This window comes from Haemorhous mexicanus, chromosome 12, assembly GCF_027477595.1.
Source record: "Haemorhous mexicanus isolate bHaeMex1 chromosome 12, bHaeMex1.pri, whole genome shotgun sequence".
NCBI lineage: Eukaryota > Metazoa > Chordata > Aves > Passeriformes > Fringillidae > Haemorhous > Haemorhous mexicanus.
In genome coordinates this window covers 11,621,451-11,639,376 of record NC_082352.1, presented here as the reverse complement: position 1 = coordinate 11,639,376, position 17,926 = coordinate 11,621,451, and the positions used below count along the sequence as shown (strand labels likewise).

General features: G+C 43.4%; 1 protein-coding gene across 1 annotated transcript in view; it reads left to right on the top strand.

Annotated features, from left to right (window-relative positions):
• Positions 1–8,035: 8,035 nt before the first annotated feature.
• The window catches only part of TOX3 (TOX high mobility group box family member 3), a 74,355-nt gene continuing 64,464 nt past the window's right edge, over positions 8,036–17,926 (top strand). Inside the window, exon 1 of the mRNA XM_059857097.1 lies at positions 8,036–8,640. Coding sequence (XP_059713080.1) covers positions 8,539–8,640 — 102 coding nt within the window. The 5' untranslated portion in view covers positions 8,036–8,538. The remainder of the gene's footprint in view (positions 8,641–17,926) is intronic.

The window sequence follows — 17,926 nt, the reverse complement described above, 5'->3', positions numbered from 1 at the left end:
TGCAAGGATCCTGTATCCTCCTGCTTAAACTGTCCTTTTCTGCAGATTATTCCCAAAGAGTGGGGCAGGGAAGGCAATTTGGTTGTAAGGACTACACTACAGCTTTCATTGTTTGGGATGCATACTGTAGCATTTCTATGAGAAGATTACTGTCCTGGGCTTTTCTTTCCATGCATATAAAAACATACTTTGTAATTTCAGGGAGACAATGTCATTAAATGGTATGTTGGAAGAAAGAAAATATTTTTTATCTCTAAAATCGATAAAAATCCAAATCCTTTCTTTAGCAAAATATTTGTTTCTTGAATGTAATTATAAATGTCATTGTACATTCCTCCTGACTTCAATGCTTATCTTGAGGAGTTCAGTGAAAATAAATTGTTTTCATGAAAGCAGAGAAGCCATTTGATAAACACACTGTCTCAGAAAATTGTTCCTGAAGCAGAGGTCGTTCTCTCACTTTAAAAGAAAGAGAATACATTTTAGAAAACAAGCCAGGCAGCAGAAAAAAGCATTTTTTGTTTCAGACAATTCATTTTTAAAAGCAATGTGTAAATCACATGGAAAATTCTGCATTGATTATTTTGACTGCTGTAGAACCCTGGAATAAATGAAGTTGAAATAGACTTATATCAAAGAACATTGCATTTAGCAGCAAGTCGGAGTGTTATTTTACTACTGATTTTTTTGTTTTTACATTTGGTTTTGTGATCAGATGTTTTATTAAATATTAGCCATTCATGGTAATGTGGACTGATTCTTTAAGACCAGCCTGGCAGATACTGTTCATGAGCTTCAGGAAATAGTCTTGAGAACTGGAATCTGTCCTTCCAACACTGAAAACCTGGCCCACTGAGGCATACAAAAAAACAGAACAAAAAACCACCACCACCAAAAACCAAAAAAAATAATAAAAAAATAAAACCCCTCAACTCTATAACTGAACATAAGTCCTGAATGAAAGTATAGCTGTTCATTTAGAAATGTTATTGCAGTCCCTAATCACACCTTCAGAAATCTGCTCCTTAATTTTCAATCCGATGAATTTATGTATGTGTCTATTACCAAGTCCCAAACTCTATTGTACAAGTACTTATAAAATAGTGCTTCATTTTTTTAATCCTCTGCTAGAATTATGCTGCTATTAATATCAGAGTTATTAATATGCTCTCAGAAGACTACATCATTAATTAGAAGACCTAAAGGATAACTAATGGGTCCTTTGGAAGACTACTCCCAGTTATTGCATGGATCTGATCTATTCAAATAAAGCAGTATGTCTACAGCACTATTATTTTTTTTTTTAATATCTTCACCATCCCCAGCACTGGTCACTAATTATTTAATCTTATAACCCGTGCTGGTAGATGGTGTGACATTAATACCATGGTAAGTCACTGTAACATTTGAGAGGGACATGATGACAGCAGCATTTTTGAATGATTCATTTTGTTTTTAAGGCATGACTGTGACACCATACACTGCTTTTGCCTTGTACCTTGGCAGTGTCAAGTCCTTCATTGGCTTCCAGGAGATGACCAAAAGCCCATCCCTTCCATAGCCACCAACAAAGGATGTTCATTGTGGTCACTGAGGGTGGGCAGAGCCACCTCCCCAGCCCTGGGGACAGCCCCTGCTGCTCACCTTCCCCCCAGGCAGCTCTCAAGGGTGAGGATGCCCTTGAGATGGGCATTGTTGAATTAAACTCACAGAATCTCAGGAAGACCTTTCATTGATCACTCCAGAAACATCCCCACATCCTTCTGTGGGTGCTCTGTATTGCAATGTGTGCACTGAAATATATCAGAGGTCATATGTGGATATTTCAAACCACTGCTAAAGAAGACTGGATGAAATTAAAACTGAAAAACATGCATGATACAATGATTAAATGTAACCTTTCTCACCTGGAAAAACTCTTCAGTATAATTCACTAAGACTTTTTATTAAAATAATTCTTTCAATAATTAGATTTGGTTCTACTGTAAAATGAAAGTTTCTGCCTATCACATTCCTCTAGACTAACAGAGAAATTTAGAGAAGAATTTGGATTGCTTGTGGTGAGCATATTTTTCTTTCTGTAGACATTGTCCTTGTAAATTCCCTGTAAAATGCAGATGCCAGTGGCTTTTTTTCCCCTCATAATAGTTCCAGCAGTTTAAATTCAACAAATGTATGAATGTGGAGAGAGCTGGAGGAGAAAACCAGAAACATACCACACAGCTTTATATCAACAGATGATACAAATTATATATATGTACATGTAATTATATATATATCTCTGTGTGTGTGTGTGTGTATATATATATATGTATATATATAACCATATACAGCACCATCTCTAACCATGTTTTCCTGGCTTGCTTTAAAATAACATCCTTGGAAGAAAGGAATACACTGCATTAATTGCTTAGTTTCAGTTAAAACTTTTATTCTTCAATGCTAACCTAGAAGTGACACTGTTCCAGTCATTGTTCTCCTAAAGAAGAGAATTTTCCTATTACTGGACAGTTCCTTTGCTGTTTTCAGTGCTGCAATCAGTTTGTTTTTCAACGTGCTCTTTATCCCACAACAACTGTGTACTAGTAGGTGAGGATACTGTAACACTGCAGTCAATAGCAACAGGATATTCCCTCTGCCAAAAAGTAATCCTATATTGTCCATTACACACAGGTTATTTTGGAAGGTTATGGAATACCTTAAAGCAGCAGAAACCTTTTTCCTGTAACATAGTTCAACAGTATTAATGGTTGCCTCTGCTCTCTAAACAACTCAAAGCTCTGTTTTTCTGGTAGAATATTATTTGAAATATTGTATGTGATTTGAGGTGGTAAAATACTTCAGGTAAGGTAAGAGACCTCAGCAACCCACAGAAGCATCAAAGAGGCACATGTAAATCTTTGAAAAGTTTAATAATTTTATTTTGTTCCCAGTTTCACAAAGTAATGTATTTCCTGATTTGGCCTGAAAGAATTTTCACAAACCAAAATCTTGCAGTTGTGATTTTTTTTTCCCCCCTTGCAACAATCCATACTTGTATTTTGAAATAATGATTTGTATTTTACAGGAATGACTATAGTTTTTAAATAATCCTTTGATCTGCAGTTCTCTAGATGTAGCAGCTGGGACAATGAGAAGGTAAATGATCATCTGGCAGGCAAGCACTAAACTCCAGCTCCCCCAGTTGTTTGGCTTCTCTGATCTGTTGGCTGAAATTCCCTTCTTTACTGCAGGAAATATAGTCAGTGACTAACAAGTGTTTATTGATCTCTGCTTGAGATACTTGCTAAGAGATGTAGATATCAATGAATATTTGATCTGACTTAATGTTAAGAACAAAAGTATTTTCTTTATTGCCTCACTAATATGGGATATTCATGCATGTGTGATCACTTCTAAATGCCAGCTGACTCTACCACCTGATGAGAAGGGGACTTCATTCTAATGAATTAATATGCTATTAATTGTACTTTTTCTTAGCTAGAAGTTAGTAGTGTAGTTATTGCTTTGAAGGGTTAGTCAAAATATTATTGACTCTCAGCAGCTCTACTTGATAAGCAGAATATAGGTCTCATTCAAAACTCATTGCAGTCAATTAAAGGGACTTTGTACTGATTAGAGGAGGCTTTAGACTCTTTTCTAAACCAGACCTGCTTGGTGCTCTTTCTTTTCTCCTTCTGTATTCCAGGCTCTTTGTTTTGTGCCCTTCCATCCTCCACGTGCTCCGGGAGGAAGGGGCTAAGACAGTCCCTACAGGTGACAGCAGAGATGTCCTGTTCCTCCCTTTCCTCTTGTTCCTCACAGTTCTTACAGAAGCCAAGACACAGAGTAGGAGACTGGAGGAATAGTGGGTCATAGGATATTTACCTTTCTCTCTCCCTTTTCTGTCTCTTTCTCCCTCTTTCTTCTACCTTCCTCTTCTTAAAGCTGAACCAAAAATTTCCAGGGAGTACCTTGGTGAGTCTGGATAGCTTAAAGTTTGCCAAGTTAAAAGTTTGCAAAGTGCCTTACTTCATCTGGATGTTTTAAAATTTGCCAAATTTAAAATTTATTCTACTTAAGAGTTCTAAAGTTTGTGGGGGAAAGTTGTTGTTGAATGTGGGTGTTTCTCCCGTGCACTGCCCAGGATAAATCCATCTTCCTTCCCCTAAGCCTGTGGAGAGGGCTGGGGCAAGAGACCCTGCACTGTGCAAGTGAATGTCAGCTGTTTGCAATGTTGGCTCTGCATTGTAAAACTGGAGCAGAGAGCTCCAGTCCAGCCTTGGCTCCTTCCATCCCTTCTCCTTCACTTTCCTGCCCCTCCCGTGCTTGCTGTCTTTGCCAGTGGGAGGGCACTGTGTGGTCAGGGACAAGGGGGTTGCTGAGGAGTGGTGCTTGTGGAGGACTTGGCTGCCTACCTGAGAATTTGGGTGTTAATAGATCTGGCTGTTTGCTCTTACCTCTGAGGTCCCTTGCTGACCCTGTGGTTTGCTGGAGTAAATCTTCCAGTGCCTTTGTTACTGAGCCTCAGACACTATTTCCATGTTACCGAACTGACACAGGATTTGCAAAGGCTCTAAGGATGCAAAGTTTGGTCTGGCATGGGAAAAAAAAAAAAAAAAGTTTGCAAGGCTTGTGTGGGAATCAGCCAGGCTTGGAACATTCATATTTACCTGTGCAAGTTGAAAGGTTTCTGGGCAGCAGTGAGAATTTGTGCAGGCACACTTTCAAGTCTGTATATGACTGATTCACTCAATACAATTTCTGTTCTTACATCAGAAAAGCAGTTTGAGTGTTCTTAATGGCTTTTAAAATTGAATTGTGATGATGAGTCAGAAGAAAGTATAGCAGAAGATGGAACAGAGTCACCATTTGTGTGTTGCTTCCTGAATCATAATTGTTGGCATCAGTAGGCATACATTCAAACCTTTATGAAACAAGGCTTTTTGAAATGTTTCTTTGAAATTGAGGCTACCCAGGACCAGGGAAATTACTGGCGTACTCCACTTACTGTAGATAGATACTTGCTTTTATTAAACCAGCAGGGAAAAAAAGAATACTTACTCAAAATTGCAAATACTTCATACTCCATCTACTCTGAAAGAAAAAAAAGACAGTAGTAGACTTCCAAAGCCATAGTTTTACTGGAGGACCTTAAGAGAATGGCTTGAGAGAAGAATTTGTTGGACTCCTCTCAAGCATCGTGAACAGAAGGTTATAAATACTTTGGCTCATTTTTCATCTTTAAGGTACTCCTGAGATAAATGCATCTAAATGCACTGTAATAAAAAACATGTCATGATGTCATGTGTGTGCATCAAAAGTATAGCAGAGATTACCCAAGTTTACTTATTTAATATACTACATGGAAGAGGTGTTGAGAAAGAAAAACACCACTTGCCTAATTCTTTAGTTCGTACAATTCTCTCTGGTATAATATCACATAAACCATAGTATTTTATTTAAAAAGAAAAATAAATTAGCATATATATGCCAGTTTCTCTTCTGCTTTTCTTTAGATCATTTTAAATCACTAATTCATTTCAATGCAGTCATACTAGTTCTGCAAAAAACTTACTTTGGGCATTAGGTAGAGGTGACAAAAGTAGATTGTAGCTAGGAACTGTAATTCTTTTATTGTTGAAAATATTGAAGTTCTTCTTTATGATAGTTTTCATGATAGTATAAACAGAGAGTATTTCCCAACTTTTCACCAAATAATACTTTGGGGGTGTTTTGCCTAGCTTGAATGTAATTACTTTTTTTTTTTTTTTTTAATGCTGACTGAGTCTGTTCTGATTTACATTAACTTTCTGAGCCAGTGACGTCAAAATGGAGTATTTTGAGGTATTACTGTTGTGGGTATTACTTTCAGAAGGAACTGTGTTGGAAACAGCAGAGTACTTAAAATCATTGCTATTTACATCACCACTATTTGCTCGTGTCCTGACCCCAAGCCCCCTAACCAGTGCAGTAGCTGCTGCTCCCATGGAGCACCTGCTGTGCCTCCCACCTGCAGCCAGCCTGCAGCAGAGGCTGCTGCTCGAGCAGGGGACAGGAGAGGTGGGCTGTGCTGGGCTGCCAGGCAGTGCCCATGCCCTGCCCATGGCCATGGATCACAGCTCTGCAGCCCTGCAGTGCCTGCTTGCAGAGTGGCAGCAGGACCAAAGCCAGGCTTGGAATCATTTGCTGTTCACTCCTCACTCGTGTAGGCTTCCTCTGAGTTCAGTGGAGCTATGCTTTCAGATTTCAAGAGAAGTGCAGAGACCCAGAGCTAGGCAGTGGGAAATGGCTGTGTTCATATAGCAGAGCTGTCCAGAACTTGAGGGCAACGATCTGTTCCTATACCCAACAATCTGTTTAATGTAACGTGCACTTGGGTAGAATTCTACTTTTACTTTCAGCCTCAATTGAAAGGTGTTTGCTGTGCCTGTACACCACCACTTTTCCATCACTGTGTTGGAGAAATGCTCTAATGTGATGGTGCATTCTGAAACAGTTTTGTTGTCTTTTTCTGAACAATTTGTTTCTCTCAGGAGCATAAGTAATTTTTTGCCACTGATATGGGGTGTGCCTGTGTGAATATTCTGTGCTGTATGTGCCTTAACCATTCCTCTCCTGGTAACAGAGTACATTTTGCAGTCTTTTGCCTTTGGTTAAAAACAGTGCCATAATGAATATGAAATTGGATTAGGTATGTGACAGTGTATGCCTGTTATCTTTGCTATCGAGGCATTTACCCATTCATACACAGTCTTCTAGAAAGTTAAATTCTGAATACTCTATGGAAATACAAATATGCATCTGTGCTATGTTTAATTCTGCTCTTAGTCCAAAATACCATGCTAGAGATGTTTGCTTCAAAGTGTGGTAATTCAGAATCAATATTTTGAATAAGCATGATCTGGCATGTCCTATGCAACCAGGAGCTACTTGTGCCACCAGAAATATTGAACATAAGATTTCTAGGAATGTAACTGGGAAGATGTTCCTTTCTACGTGATGTAGCTACTGACTGTTTTACAATTGGCTCCCAATGTTTTTAGACAGTGAAGAATCATGCCTGGAGACAAAGTATGGGCCACTAAGCTCCTGAGGTAGGCATCAGAAGGGGGACTGAGCATGGGCCCGAGGATGTCTGTCCTTCAGAGAAGGTCTTACTGCTGTTGTACAGTTAAGCCTTGTATACTTATGTTACCATTGCTATTTTGCAGCTGAATGGAGGAATCTCCACCTGGGGGGTACTTTCAGCTGCATGAGAACTGCCCAAGAATCCGCCCTAGACCCAAAAGGCAATCCTCTCCCTGTCACCTGAGCCTTGCGTCCAGGGCGTGTTTCCATCCTTCCTTGCACCTTGTCTGCAGGGCTCAAGTCGTGAGGATATCTGGCCTCGTGCTGCTTCAGTGTTTTCTCCAAAAGTTCTGGAGCAGATTTTCGGGTCAGCAAAGCTCCGTGCAAGGGAGCAGATACGGCTGGGTTGTGCCTACGACTAACAAAACAAATTTGGGTTATTAGCGGGTCGCTTTGACTCATCACCCGGAGACTTTGAGAGTGTGAGGAGGTTTCTGTAAGCGAGGCAGGCTACTGTGGTTTAAAGTCTTGCTCCTGACAGCACGTTAGAAAAATCTCGTTTCTTCTGCTACCAACCTGACGCAGCAAGGCAGCGGTGTGAATCGATAAAAAGTGCATTATCCAAAAAAAAAAAAAAAAAAAAAAAAAGGGCGGAAAACTGGTGGAAGCGGTGAAAGTTACTCACCTGGAACGTTCCGGGAGCGAGGACAGCCATGGGCAGTGCCGCTGCCGGCCCCGCTCCGGCCCGGGCGGGCGAGCGGCGGCGCGGGCGCGCACCGGGCGGGGGGAGCGGCGGGAGGGGCGCGGCGGGGCGGGGAGGGGCGCGGGCCCGGCCGCTCCGCCCGGGAGCGCTGCCAGCGCGGCGCCGCTCGCTCGGCACTTCGCCCCGCAGCGCGCCCGGCCAGCGCAGCCCTGTTGCACCGAGTCCGGGCTAGCCGCCCCCTCCCCGGCAGCGCGGGGCGGCCGCGGCCCCGCCGTGCCCCGTTCCGCCGGCGGTGACGGTCCCCCCGCCTTTGTCGGGCGGGCGGCAGCGGCGGCCGGTCCGTCCGTCAGTCCGTCCGCGCCGGGCGCGTGGCTCCTTTGTGTACAGCAGCTGCTTCTGAATGCGGAGGCAAAGCCTGTGGCTTGGCACTGAGCTTTTAAAAAACAACAGCGCTCCCTCCCTCCTTCCCTCTCCCCTGCCCTCCCTCCTCCCCTCCCCTCCCCTCCTCCCGCCGAGGTGGACGGGCATCCACCTGGGGTCCGCTGCCCACCTCTCCTCTCATCCTCCTCTCTTCTCCTCCTTGTTTACCTGCACTTTTCCGCCGCCTCTTCCCCCGCTGTCCCCGCCGCCCCCCGGCCCTCGCTCGTCCCCGCTCTCGGGCAGGCTCGGCGCCCCGCAGCTCCGCTCCCTCGGCGCTTCGCCCGTGCCCCTAGCCCGGGGAAGGCACTTGAAGGTGGATCTATTAAACCTCCCGGCGGTCTCTCCAAGTGGACCAAATCTCCAGCATGGATGTAAGATTTTACCCGGCTGCGGCGGGCAGCGCGCTCCCCGGAGACCCCTCCAACCTGGACTTTGCCCAGTGTTTGGGTTACTACAACTACAACAAGGTGATTATTCCCGCGGGTGTTAATTCCTCGTGCTGCTACCCGGGCCGGTTGCCCGCGGGCCGGAGCTGGGGCTCCGTCGGGGCGGGGAGGCTCGGGGCTGGGGATGCGCGGAGCCCGGGGCGGTGCGGCCGCCGCTCTCCGCGGGGCCGGGGGATGCCCGGCTCCGGAAAGTTGTGGTCGGGGGGGCCGGGCGGCTCCTCCTGCTGCGGCCGCCGTGGGGCTCGCCCCGGGGAACCTGCCCTCGGGCCGGTGCTCGGGCGGTTCAGAGGGGTGCGAGCGGCAGACAGCCGGGAGGAGCTCTGGGAGGAGATCCTGCTCCCCCTGGCCGGCGAACAAAGGCGCGTCCCGAGCGCACAGCGTTCGCGCTGGGGTCGGGACTTGCCGAACTTTCCCCGGGCGGAGCCGCGGCGCCTCCCGGCGCGTCCGGCAGAGCGCGGTGGGCTCGGACGGCCCTGAGAGGAGAGGATGGAGCCTCCCTCTGCTCTGTTCTCTCGGCTCAGAGCGGCTCTGTTATGGCCAGTTCATAACTAGAGGATTATCCAAACGGGAGGATTAGCTAAAAGTGCATCAGCTGCTGGTTCAGAAGGGTAACTAACGCTCCGCTTTGGCGAGGGCTGTCACAGAAGTTGCAGTACCACTTCTGTCTATTCACACCTCTGCAGTGTTTGGAGTAAACCTTACAGTCAGAAGCCGTAGTAATTTCCCAGTGTTTCACCTTCATTTACAGAAATATGTTTTAATAATACGGGGACGATTTACCACAAATTACCCAAAGTTGAGAATGACACTGTGACTCACGCTATTTTGAAAAAGACTTAGCTGTTTGCACTGTGATGTGTCAATAGCACATTGAGCTATTAGCACTGGGCCCTCACACATGCACATAAAGATCCCTTTCACGCTGTGTTTTTCTTGGTGCTATGTTTGTCCAACCTCTGGGGCCTTTTGTGAGGCACTGTATGAGATGCTGGGGAAAAGAAGGGTGCTGCATGAAGCCTGAACTCAAGGTAAATCCTGTCTTTTTTCAAAACGAAGAGATAAACTTTGCTGAAACACAATGCTCACTTTCAGAGAGAGAAGTAACGTGCGTTCAAATAGATTCAGTAGCTGCAGAAAACTTTCTCCTAGAGCAATCGCGCCTGGCTAGATGTCGTGGGTGGACGCCGGTGTCGCTCTGCAGGCTGATGTCCATCGGGGCCGCTGCTGCTGGAGTTGGGCGGGCGGGGCGCGGGGTCCGGGCCGTGTCCGTCGGTCCGGGCCGTGTCCGTCTGTCCGGGCCGTGTCCGGCCGGCCGCGGAGCGCGCACGGGCCGCGCATGCGCCCGCGCGGGGCCGGCGCTGTGCGGCTTTGTTAGCGCGGAGCGGAGCGCGCAGGGGCGTGAGCTGGAGATGAAATGTCAGCCCCAACTTGGAGTGCTGCTAAGGGCTCCGGGAGCTCTGAAATGTCTCGTAAATGTCCGCTGCTGGCTGATAAGCCGGCTAATTTTGGAAACTTGCAGCGCTTACTGGCAGCCGACGTGTTTACTGTAAATTTCACTTGTTCTGTGACTTTCCTGTGTTGTGCGGGGCGTGCGCTTAATTCAGGCTCAGGTGCAGGTTACTATATGGGCTCTCTCTAAATTTTTTTGTACCTTCAACATTTTAATATCTTCTGAATATCGGTAGTTTCTCGTGTCCATTAACTTGCTGCTAGTGCGCAGTTAAATATAACATTTAACTGTATTTCCCATCGTTGTACAAAGAGAACAGGGTGTGCATTCAGAAAAAGTCAAAAGTAACTAACTTTTGGCCTATTCAGAAACACATTTCAGTTGCTGTACTCCTGAACATGATTTTGGCAAGTACCTCGTAGGCCAGGCTTCCAGTCTGCAGCAGAAAATACTTTAATTACCAGAGTACAGCTCATGATGCTTGTGTCTTATAATAGATATCTTTGTATGCAGAAGGCCTGATCCAGAGCAGGCTGACACACGCAGAATTGTGTTGCTGTTGCTGTGAGCTCTTCATTGGCTCAGCTGGCAAAACAGCAACGTGGTGTACAGGTGTTTCAAGGACAGAAGAAGAATTTGTGAATGAATTCCTAGAAAGGATAGGCCTAACTGTGTTAATCTAATCTCATTTTCTGCATTGTTTATAATGTGTAGTTATAGGAGTCATTGTAAATTTGTGGGGGTTTTAATTATTCTCATAAAGAGAGTACATCTGTTTTGATATCTTGCCTCCCTGCTTTGCTTTCCTTGTCTTCTGTCCTTTTCCCTGTGTTTCTAAGGAAGATAAATGATTGTCCTGTTAGGTACTGAGATGACCATAAGGCACTGAAAAAAAGGGCTGAAATATTTACTCTGCTGAAGTAAATGTGAGAACTGTTATTGATTTCACTAGGGACAGTATTTCACCTCAAGTCTTTCTGAAACTCATTTGAGTGTCCTGCCCACTCATCCATGCCTGCTTCATTGTTAGGAGCTGAATCCGTATTCTCCTTGTGACAGTGACATTGCCTGTGACAACTGCTGGGAAGCAGCATGATGGCAAGAGTAAACAGACTAGGGGGTTGTATATACGTGCAAAAGCAGAATTATTTATGTGAAAGTATTCTCAAGATCATTAAGACACAAAGTTGGTGGCATATGGCCTGCCTGTGGAAAATTGTATCTTGCATCACAGTGTCTAAAAATATCAAATTTAAAGCCTTTTAGTGCAAATACATTGCACTGTGTGAGACAATGCTGCCTTCCACCTGTGTGCTTTAACCAGAATTTCCCAGGACTGCAGGGTTTTTGCCCTTCAGTGGATGCAGCACTGGCAGGAGTGTGGCAGACTGACCCGCGAACCCCCAGGCAGGACTTGGCATCTCAGGGTGCCTGTGAGGAAGGGTCAGAGGTGGGAGGAGAGCTGCATCCTGAGCCCTGGGTTTGGAGCTAGGCATGCTGAGGAGCTGTGCTGGCCCTGACCTGCAGGTAGCCTTTGGCTGGCTTCCATCTCAGCTGCTTTCGAAATGCGACGTTGTGCTTTTGAAATTGGTGCTCAGTACTGGATGAGAAGACCTGAGGGTGAGGGATGTCATCTTGGGGTGCTCTGGAGAAGAGTTAGTGTTGAGTTCATGGCAGGTGTTTGAAATGGACTGATGTACATGCACATCCCTGCCACCACTGGCAGTGCAGCAGTTTCTGGGAGATTCACTGGGGCTGCTTTAGGTGAGCTGGTGCAATGTGGCATGCACACGGAGAGGGCAGAAGAGGAAACAGGGGCACAGAAATGCAGTGATTTGTCCAAGGTTACACAGTCGGTCACTGACATAATCAGGGCCACAACCAAGGTATTCTGAGATTCAGTCCAGTGGTTTATGCTGAATCTCATTTGCTCTAATAGGATTACTTACATGTTTAAAGTAAAGCATGTGCTTAAGTGCTTTGCTGGATCAGGGCCATATTTGATAAGTTTTCAGCCCTGATGTGAGAGTACATTACTTGACCCTGCATGTGTGTGCCTGGTTCGGGATAACAGGGATCCACTTCTGCTTCATGGAATTGCACAACTGAAACCATGGTTTGCCTTCTTCTAGAAGAATCCTGCTGCAGTATACTAAAAAAAAAAAAAAAATCACCAAAAAGGAGCTATAAAAATTACAGAAAGTTGAAAGAGACCAGCTGTTGTAAAAACATTCTGCTTCTGTTTTGAGCCCTTTTATGGTTCTGCAGATGGAGAATGATTTTGGACATTCAGTACAGTTGAGTAGCTTTTTCTAAACAAACTTTTTCACTTATTGAGTAAATTATATGTCTTGTACTAAAAATATTTGGGGAACTAGTATTCATCCTGGCATATACATGTGTTTTTGGGTTTTTTTGTTGTTTTTTTTTTAAAGGAGCTGTACTTCTTATAATGCCATTTGAAAGAGTGAAAACTCCAAAACCTAAATACATACAGCTCATTGCTTGAGTTATCATATTAAATTCCAGAATCCTTACTTCATTATTTAGCTGCCTGCATTTTATAACGTTTATCTCTGCTACACAGATTGTCCTTGAAGGATACAAATTTCAAACACACATACCTTAATTTAGGTACTACCATACATATGAGATTGTCAGTGCTTGATGTTTTTGGCTGAAATATTTTTCATTTTACAAAGGAAGCTCAGGAAGTTTATCTTGTTCTTCCAGAGGTAAAGCAAAGACAGCAGTAGTTTAGTAGCAGCTAAACTGGGGCTCTAAGTCATTCCTATTAGAGCGTGTTGTTAGGAAAAAGTGGATTACAGTTATGCAAATAATTTAAAACTACTCTTCTTGTAAATTTAGTGTGGCTCTATATGCATAGGTTTTCCTTTCCTGCAGCAGATGGTGGGAGACAATGGCTGCATGTATGTTGCTAAGATAGAAAGCTCCATGCACACTCATCAGCTGCCCTGCAAATGTGCTTGTTTACATCTGGGCTCTGCTCTGGTGCAGAAGGGGCAGTGTCTGCTGCTCTGTGCTGAGCTCCTGTGTGTGTCCACAGCCTGACCATGACAGAGGTGGCCCCAGCTGATGGGAGAGGGCCACAAAGTACCAGGCAGCTCCCAAAAAGTAGAGGTGTGTAGCTGAGACACAAATACAGGTCTTGTTGGAGACAGCTTAGCTAGGGGATTGGGAACTTTCTCAACTCAGTAAATGATATTTTATCACCAGTATTTTCCACTGATCATGTGGCACATGTGGCAAGTGTGCTCAACTGCTTCTTTCCCAGAACAGCCAACTCCTGCCTTGGATATCTCAAAACCTTAGGACTATGTAGGCAACTACTGCTAGGGAGCAAAAAAATTCCCAAAATATTTGTCTCTCCAGTCCAGCACGAAAATTGTTGGATATATAATTCCTAGTCCCTGGAAGAGGAAGTAAAATGATCACATGAATATGTCCGCCAGAATGGAAATTACAATTTGTATCTTCACCCTGCCTTGCATTATGCTGTTTTGCAGGCAGAGTCACCCCTGAGGTTTTCTGCCATAGCTAAGAGCTGGCTGTGAAACAGGAAACCCCTGTATGCCACAACTGGGCAAGAACATGTGGTGCTCAGAATGAACACCTGTAATGGGGATACTGAATGTACCACTTGTTGGTTGAGAGTTGATTGTATTAAAAAATATACTTTGTAGAAGTCAGTTTTTAGAAGTATTTTTTTAGTTATTTTCATTGCAGTGGGTTACAACCAAATCAGTAAGATGCTTGCAAGAATACAGTAATCCATGAAGAGTTTGAATGTAATGCTTAGGAGATATTTTGAGTACTTTATGTAAGGAAAGCATTAGTGGGTGAAGTTTTTAAAACAGTGATATTTTGTAGCAACCATAACTCCGGGGGGGTGTGTGCCATGGACATGGAGCTCCACTTTACACCTCTGTCTGTGGAGGGAGGAAACATTGACCAAATCCACTGGGATGAGAAGAGCCTCATTCCCATGGTACCACCCATAGTACACCACGCTGTACTTCACAGACAGGCACCCAGTCCAGCCTAACCTTATGATATAAATTCAAATTTATAATGAACATTAATTTATAATAAAATATTAATTTATAATAAAATCTAAAATAGAACACAGGAAATAACAGCCTCTATTCTTTGGCAGATACTCAAGAGAGGCTCTCAGTTGTGTGATTCATTTGCTGCAGTTCTGTGCAGTGTCTGACAAAGTGAGGCCAGTCAAACTGTGACCTGTGGTTTGTGCTGCAGCTTTTATTAAATTTACAGTTAATACATGCCTATATATTTGTTGAATTCTGATACTCCTTAAATACCTAAGTAATGCTACTGAACGATGCTGATCAAATTTAAGAGGAGAAGAATTTGTACAGCACTAATCCTACCTCTTTATCTGTAATCACTTTTCTACTGCTGTAAAATTGAGTACTGTTATACAGACCTAATGGCAGGGTTGAATTTTCAAATGCTTCACACTCTTATCTGATAGCTGTGTTCTGTACTGTTACCTGTCTCTGTGATGTATTTATAGAGTGCCAGTCACCACAGTATCTTTGTGATGATTGCTACCAAAATTGAGAACTCTGAGGTGAAAATCTAATCAGGACTTTAGATAACAATGTCACACAAGAGCCTTCTGGTCTTTGCCTCTGTGCTCTGTTCAGATGAAGACTTAGATGAGATCATGCTTGCTGCCACGTTATTCATTTTTTATTTTTGTAACAAGATTTCTATTTCACATCTTTTCCACTGATGTTAGCGTGTGTCAGAACAGTCCAAATCCTGTTTTGAATGTATTCTCTCTCTTTATACCTGAAACAATGTATTCAAAATCACAGGCATTACAGGGCAGCTGAAATATTAAAACCAAAAGGGGAGACTGTCATTACAGTGCTGCTTCTGCCATGGGTAACCTTGAATATCCAAACAGATGTTTTCATGAGCTTCTTCATTCACTCCATGGTAATGGGCAGATTAGCTGAAAATACTATTTTCATCACATTAAAAATAACTGAGTCTTATGAGCAGAGTGCTGCAAGAATGATTGACCAGTGCTGCAGACTGAGTTGTGTTGGAAAAGGTGTGCTCCTGAAACTAGACAATGTTAGTTTATAATTGAAAACTGTTTTAAGCAAACTGTTCATCTAGTTTTCAGTTTGTTTGCATAGTTCATGTTCCAGCTCTTGGCATCAGTGTTTGCTGTTTATTCTTGCACAACCAGTTTGCCCAGCAGCCACATTTGGTTGAAAAGCTCCGTATCAAGAGGGAAAAGAAAAGCAATCCATTCTCAAAAAATGTAAGTTGAAAGTATTCCTTGTATCAAAGTGGTTTTTACGTTCATAGAAGACCCATTCAACAGTGGCATCTTTCACTTACTTACATGTGCATTAGATCAGGCCTGACCTTGGTATTTCATGGGAGAAATTTTTATCCAGTCAATGTTTGATTTTCGCTGCTTTAAAGTAACAGCCCTTCTTACTGTCTGGGTCACTGAGCCACATGTTATTGTTCCTGGCCAGAGACTTGTGAGAGCTGAGACTAGCATGGAACAGTGGGTTGTGACTTAGGTTAAAAACAAAGGGTGTTTTGGAGTGAAATGGCAGGACTTGGGCTGGTAACCTCTGAAATTAGGGATCAGAGGTCTCAGCTACTGGCTGGGGTGAGAGCTACAGAGGCAGCAGCACAGGGATCTCTTTCCTTCTCTGAGCTGCTTTACCATGGATGTAAGTGGTGGCTATGTTAAATCATTATGGTAAAGCAGCACATTTCTCAGACAGATACATTTGCATTTGGACTTTCCTTCTCTACAGTGAATATTCTGAAGAGTTCTGATCAACTGGGCAACCTAACCAAAGGTTGGAAATACATAAAATTACCAGCATGGTAGGGTTTGTGGAAAATGAAGTCTGTGTGCAGATGGCTGAGATCACTTGAGGCAAGGTGTGGCCATCTCTCCCTTTGATTTCCTTAAGAAATTTTGTCAAGAGAAGCTCTGCTGTGTTTGGCATTCCAAGTGGTTATAGTTAGTATTGTAATTCTCTAAGCAGTTAATATGAGAGAAATTAGATGGGAACTAAAATCTAAATAGTTTTAGACATCCAAGTCAATAATGTAGGTTTTTTTTTTTGTTTTGGGGTGGGGCTTTGATTGTTTGTTGTTGTTGTGGGGTTTTTGTGTGTTTTTTTGCAAGGAAACAACATGAGCTTTATGAATCATCCTTTCTATCCCAATGGGACAATGCCTGTATTCAAAGTCACTGAATTATATAAAGGTTTGTAGGTTCAGGACATATTTAAACACCTCAGTATTGATTAACTGTCTAATTTTGATAAGAAAATGGTGTTAAAACCATGCAAAAATCAATTGCTGAATGTTGGAGTAGCTTATTTCAGAGCAGATCATATTTATCTGCCGTTCTTTTTATGCTACTCTCTTTATGGTTGTAAGGCTTACACAAATAGTTGAATTTGTGTATTCAATGGTTTGAGATACTGTATTTCAGTACTTGTTATTAATAAAATGCTTTTGTTAAACTGTACTTTTATCAGTAAACTGTTTACCTGACAGGGGATTAACAGTCCTCTATTTACATTCTTTAAATAAAGAAGAATTTTATTAGGCAAGGAAAAATAATCATTTTGTTTGCTTTAATAGGTTAATGCTGTTACTTTTGTGGTTTCCTGAAAAGCTGAAATGATGGTGACGATAATCGGTGGTGCCCATGTAAATATGGGGCTGCTGTGCTATTGATCTTTTGTAGCAAAAACTTGGTAGTTGTGGTTTCCTACCACAACCCAACATGGTTCTTTTTTCTCTTGTTGCTTTGCTTGATACAGTTTGAAATATGTAGTATACTTTACATTTTAAAGAAGCCTATTCTGTACATGTGGTAAACCCCCAGAATTTTACGATGCATTCTCTGCTCTTTTTCACAGCAGAACTTTAAGTGAAAACAAGACTGATCTCAAAACTACACTGGACTATAGATGTAAATACACTGTGAGGTGCAAACACAAGAGCTTAGTATAGATTTGCACTACAAAGCAATCATGAGAGTAAATAATATGTTTATGCCTATGTGACCTTCTCTTTGTGGTTTTATGAGAGTGTCCAATTTGCTGTGTTGCAAATGATAAGATGAAGTCATTTGTATCAATTTATTTTGTCCTTCCAAATAATTTGCAATTTCAGGATATTGTTAAATAAAGGGATCTAACAGATGCTTCTGCTGTCCTTTCCTCCTGACGTTTTTAAATCCTACTTAGAGCTATCTTTATGCTCCCGTGGTGGTGCAGCTGAGACCCAAGGAGAGCATGTGGAGTGGTAAATCAGATGTTATGTCACACAGGGCAGCCAGGCTTCCCAAACAGTGGCTTGCATCACTGCTTCCATGATAGAGATCTACCTGCTGTTTATGACAGAGCAGAAGTGCCTTTGTTTCATTCTCATACTTTCATCTAAGCCTCTTTTAACGTAATAGCTCTGTGCTGGGGTCTTGGATGATGCTTGGAAGGTGCATTGGGTATTGTATGGCTTCTGTAGTTGTTGTTTCAAGGATGTGACAAGGCCTCAGTGTGTGCAGTCTCAGTTCTCAGGCTTGTCTCACCTGGGTCTGCCTCCAGCACCCTGAGTCAGCCGTCCCTGTGTGTCGGTGGCTGCAGTGCAGTGGTTCAGTGCCCCCTGCTCTCCCTGGCCTGCTGATGGAAACAATGGTTTGTTCTGAGATTTTCCCTTCCTGGAATCAGCTTTGTGGGTGCCTTTGCTGTGAGAGGGCTCTTGGAGAGTGCTCTGCCTCAGCACATTCCTGGGGTGGCTTTCTCATCTCCC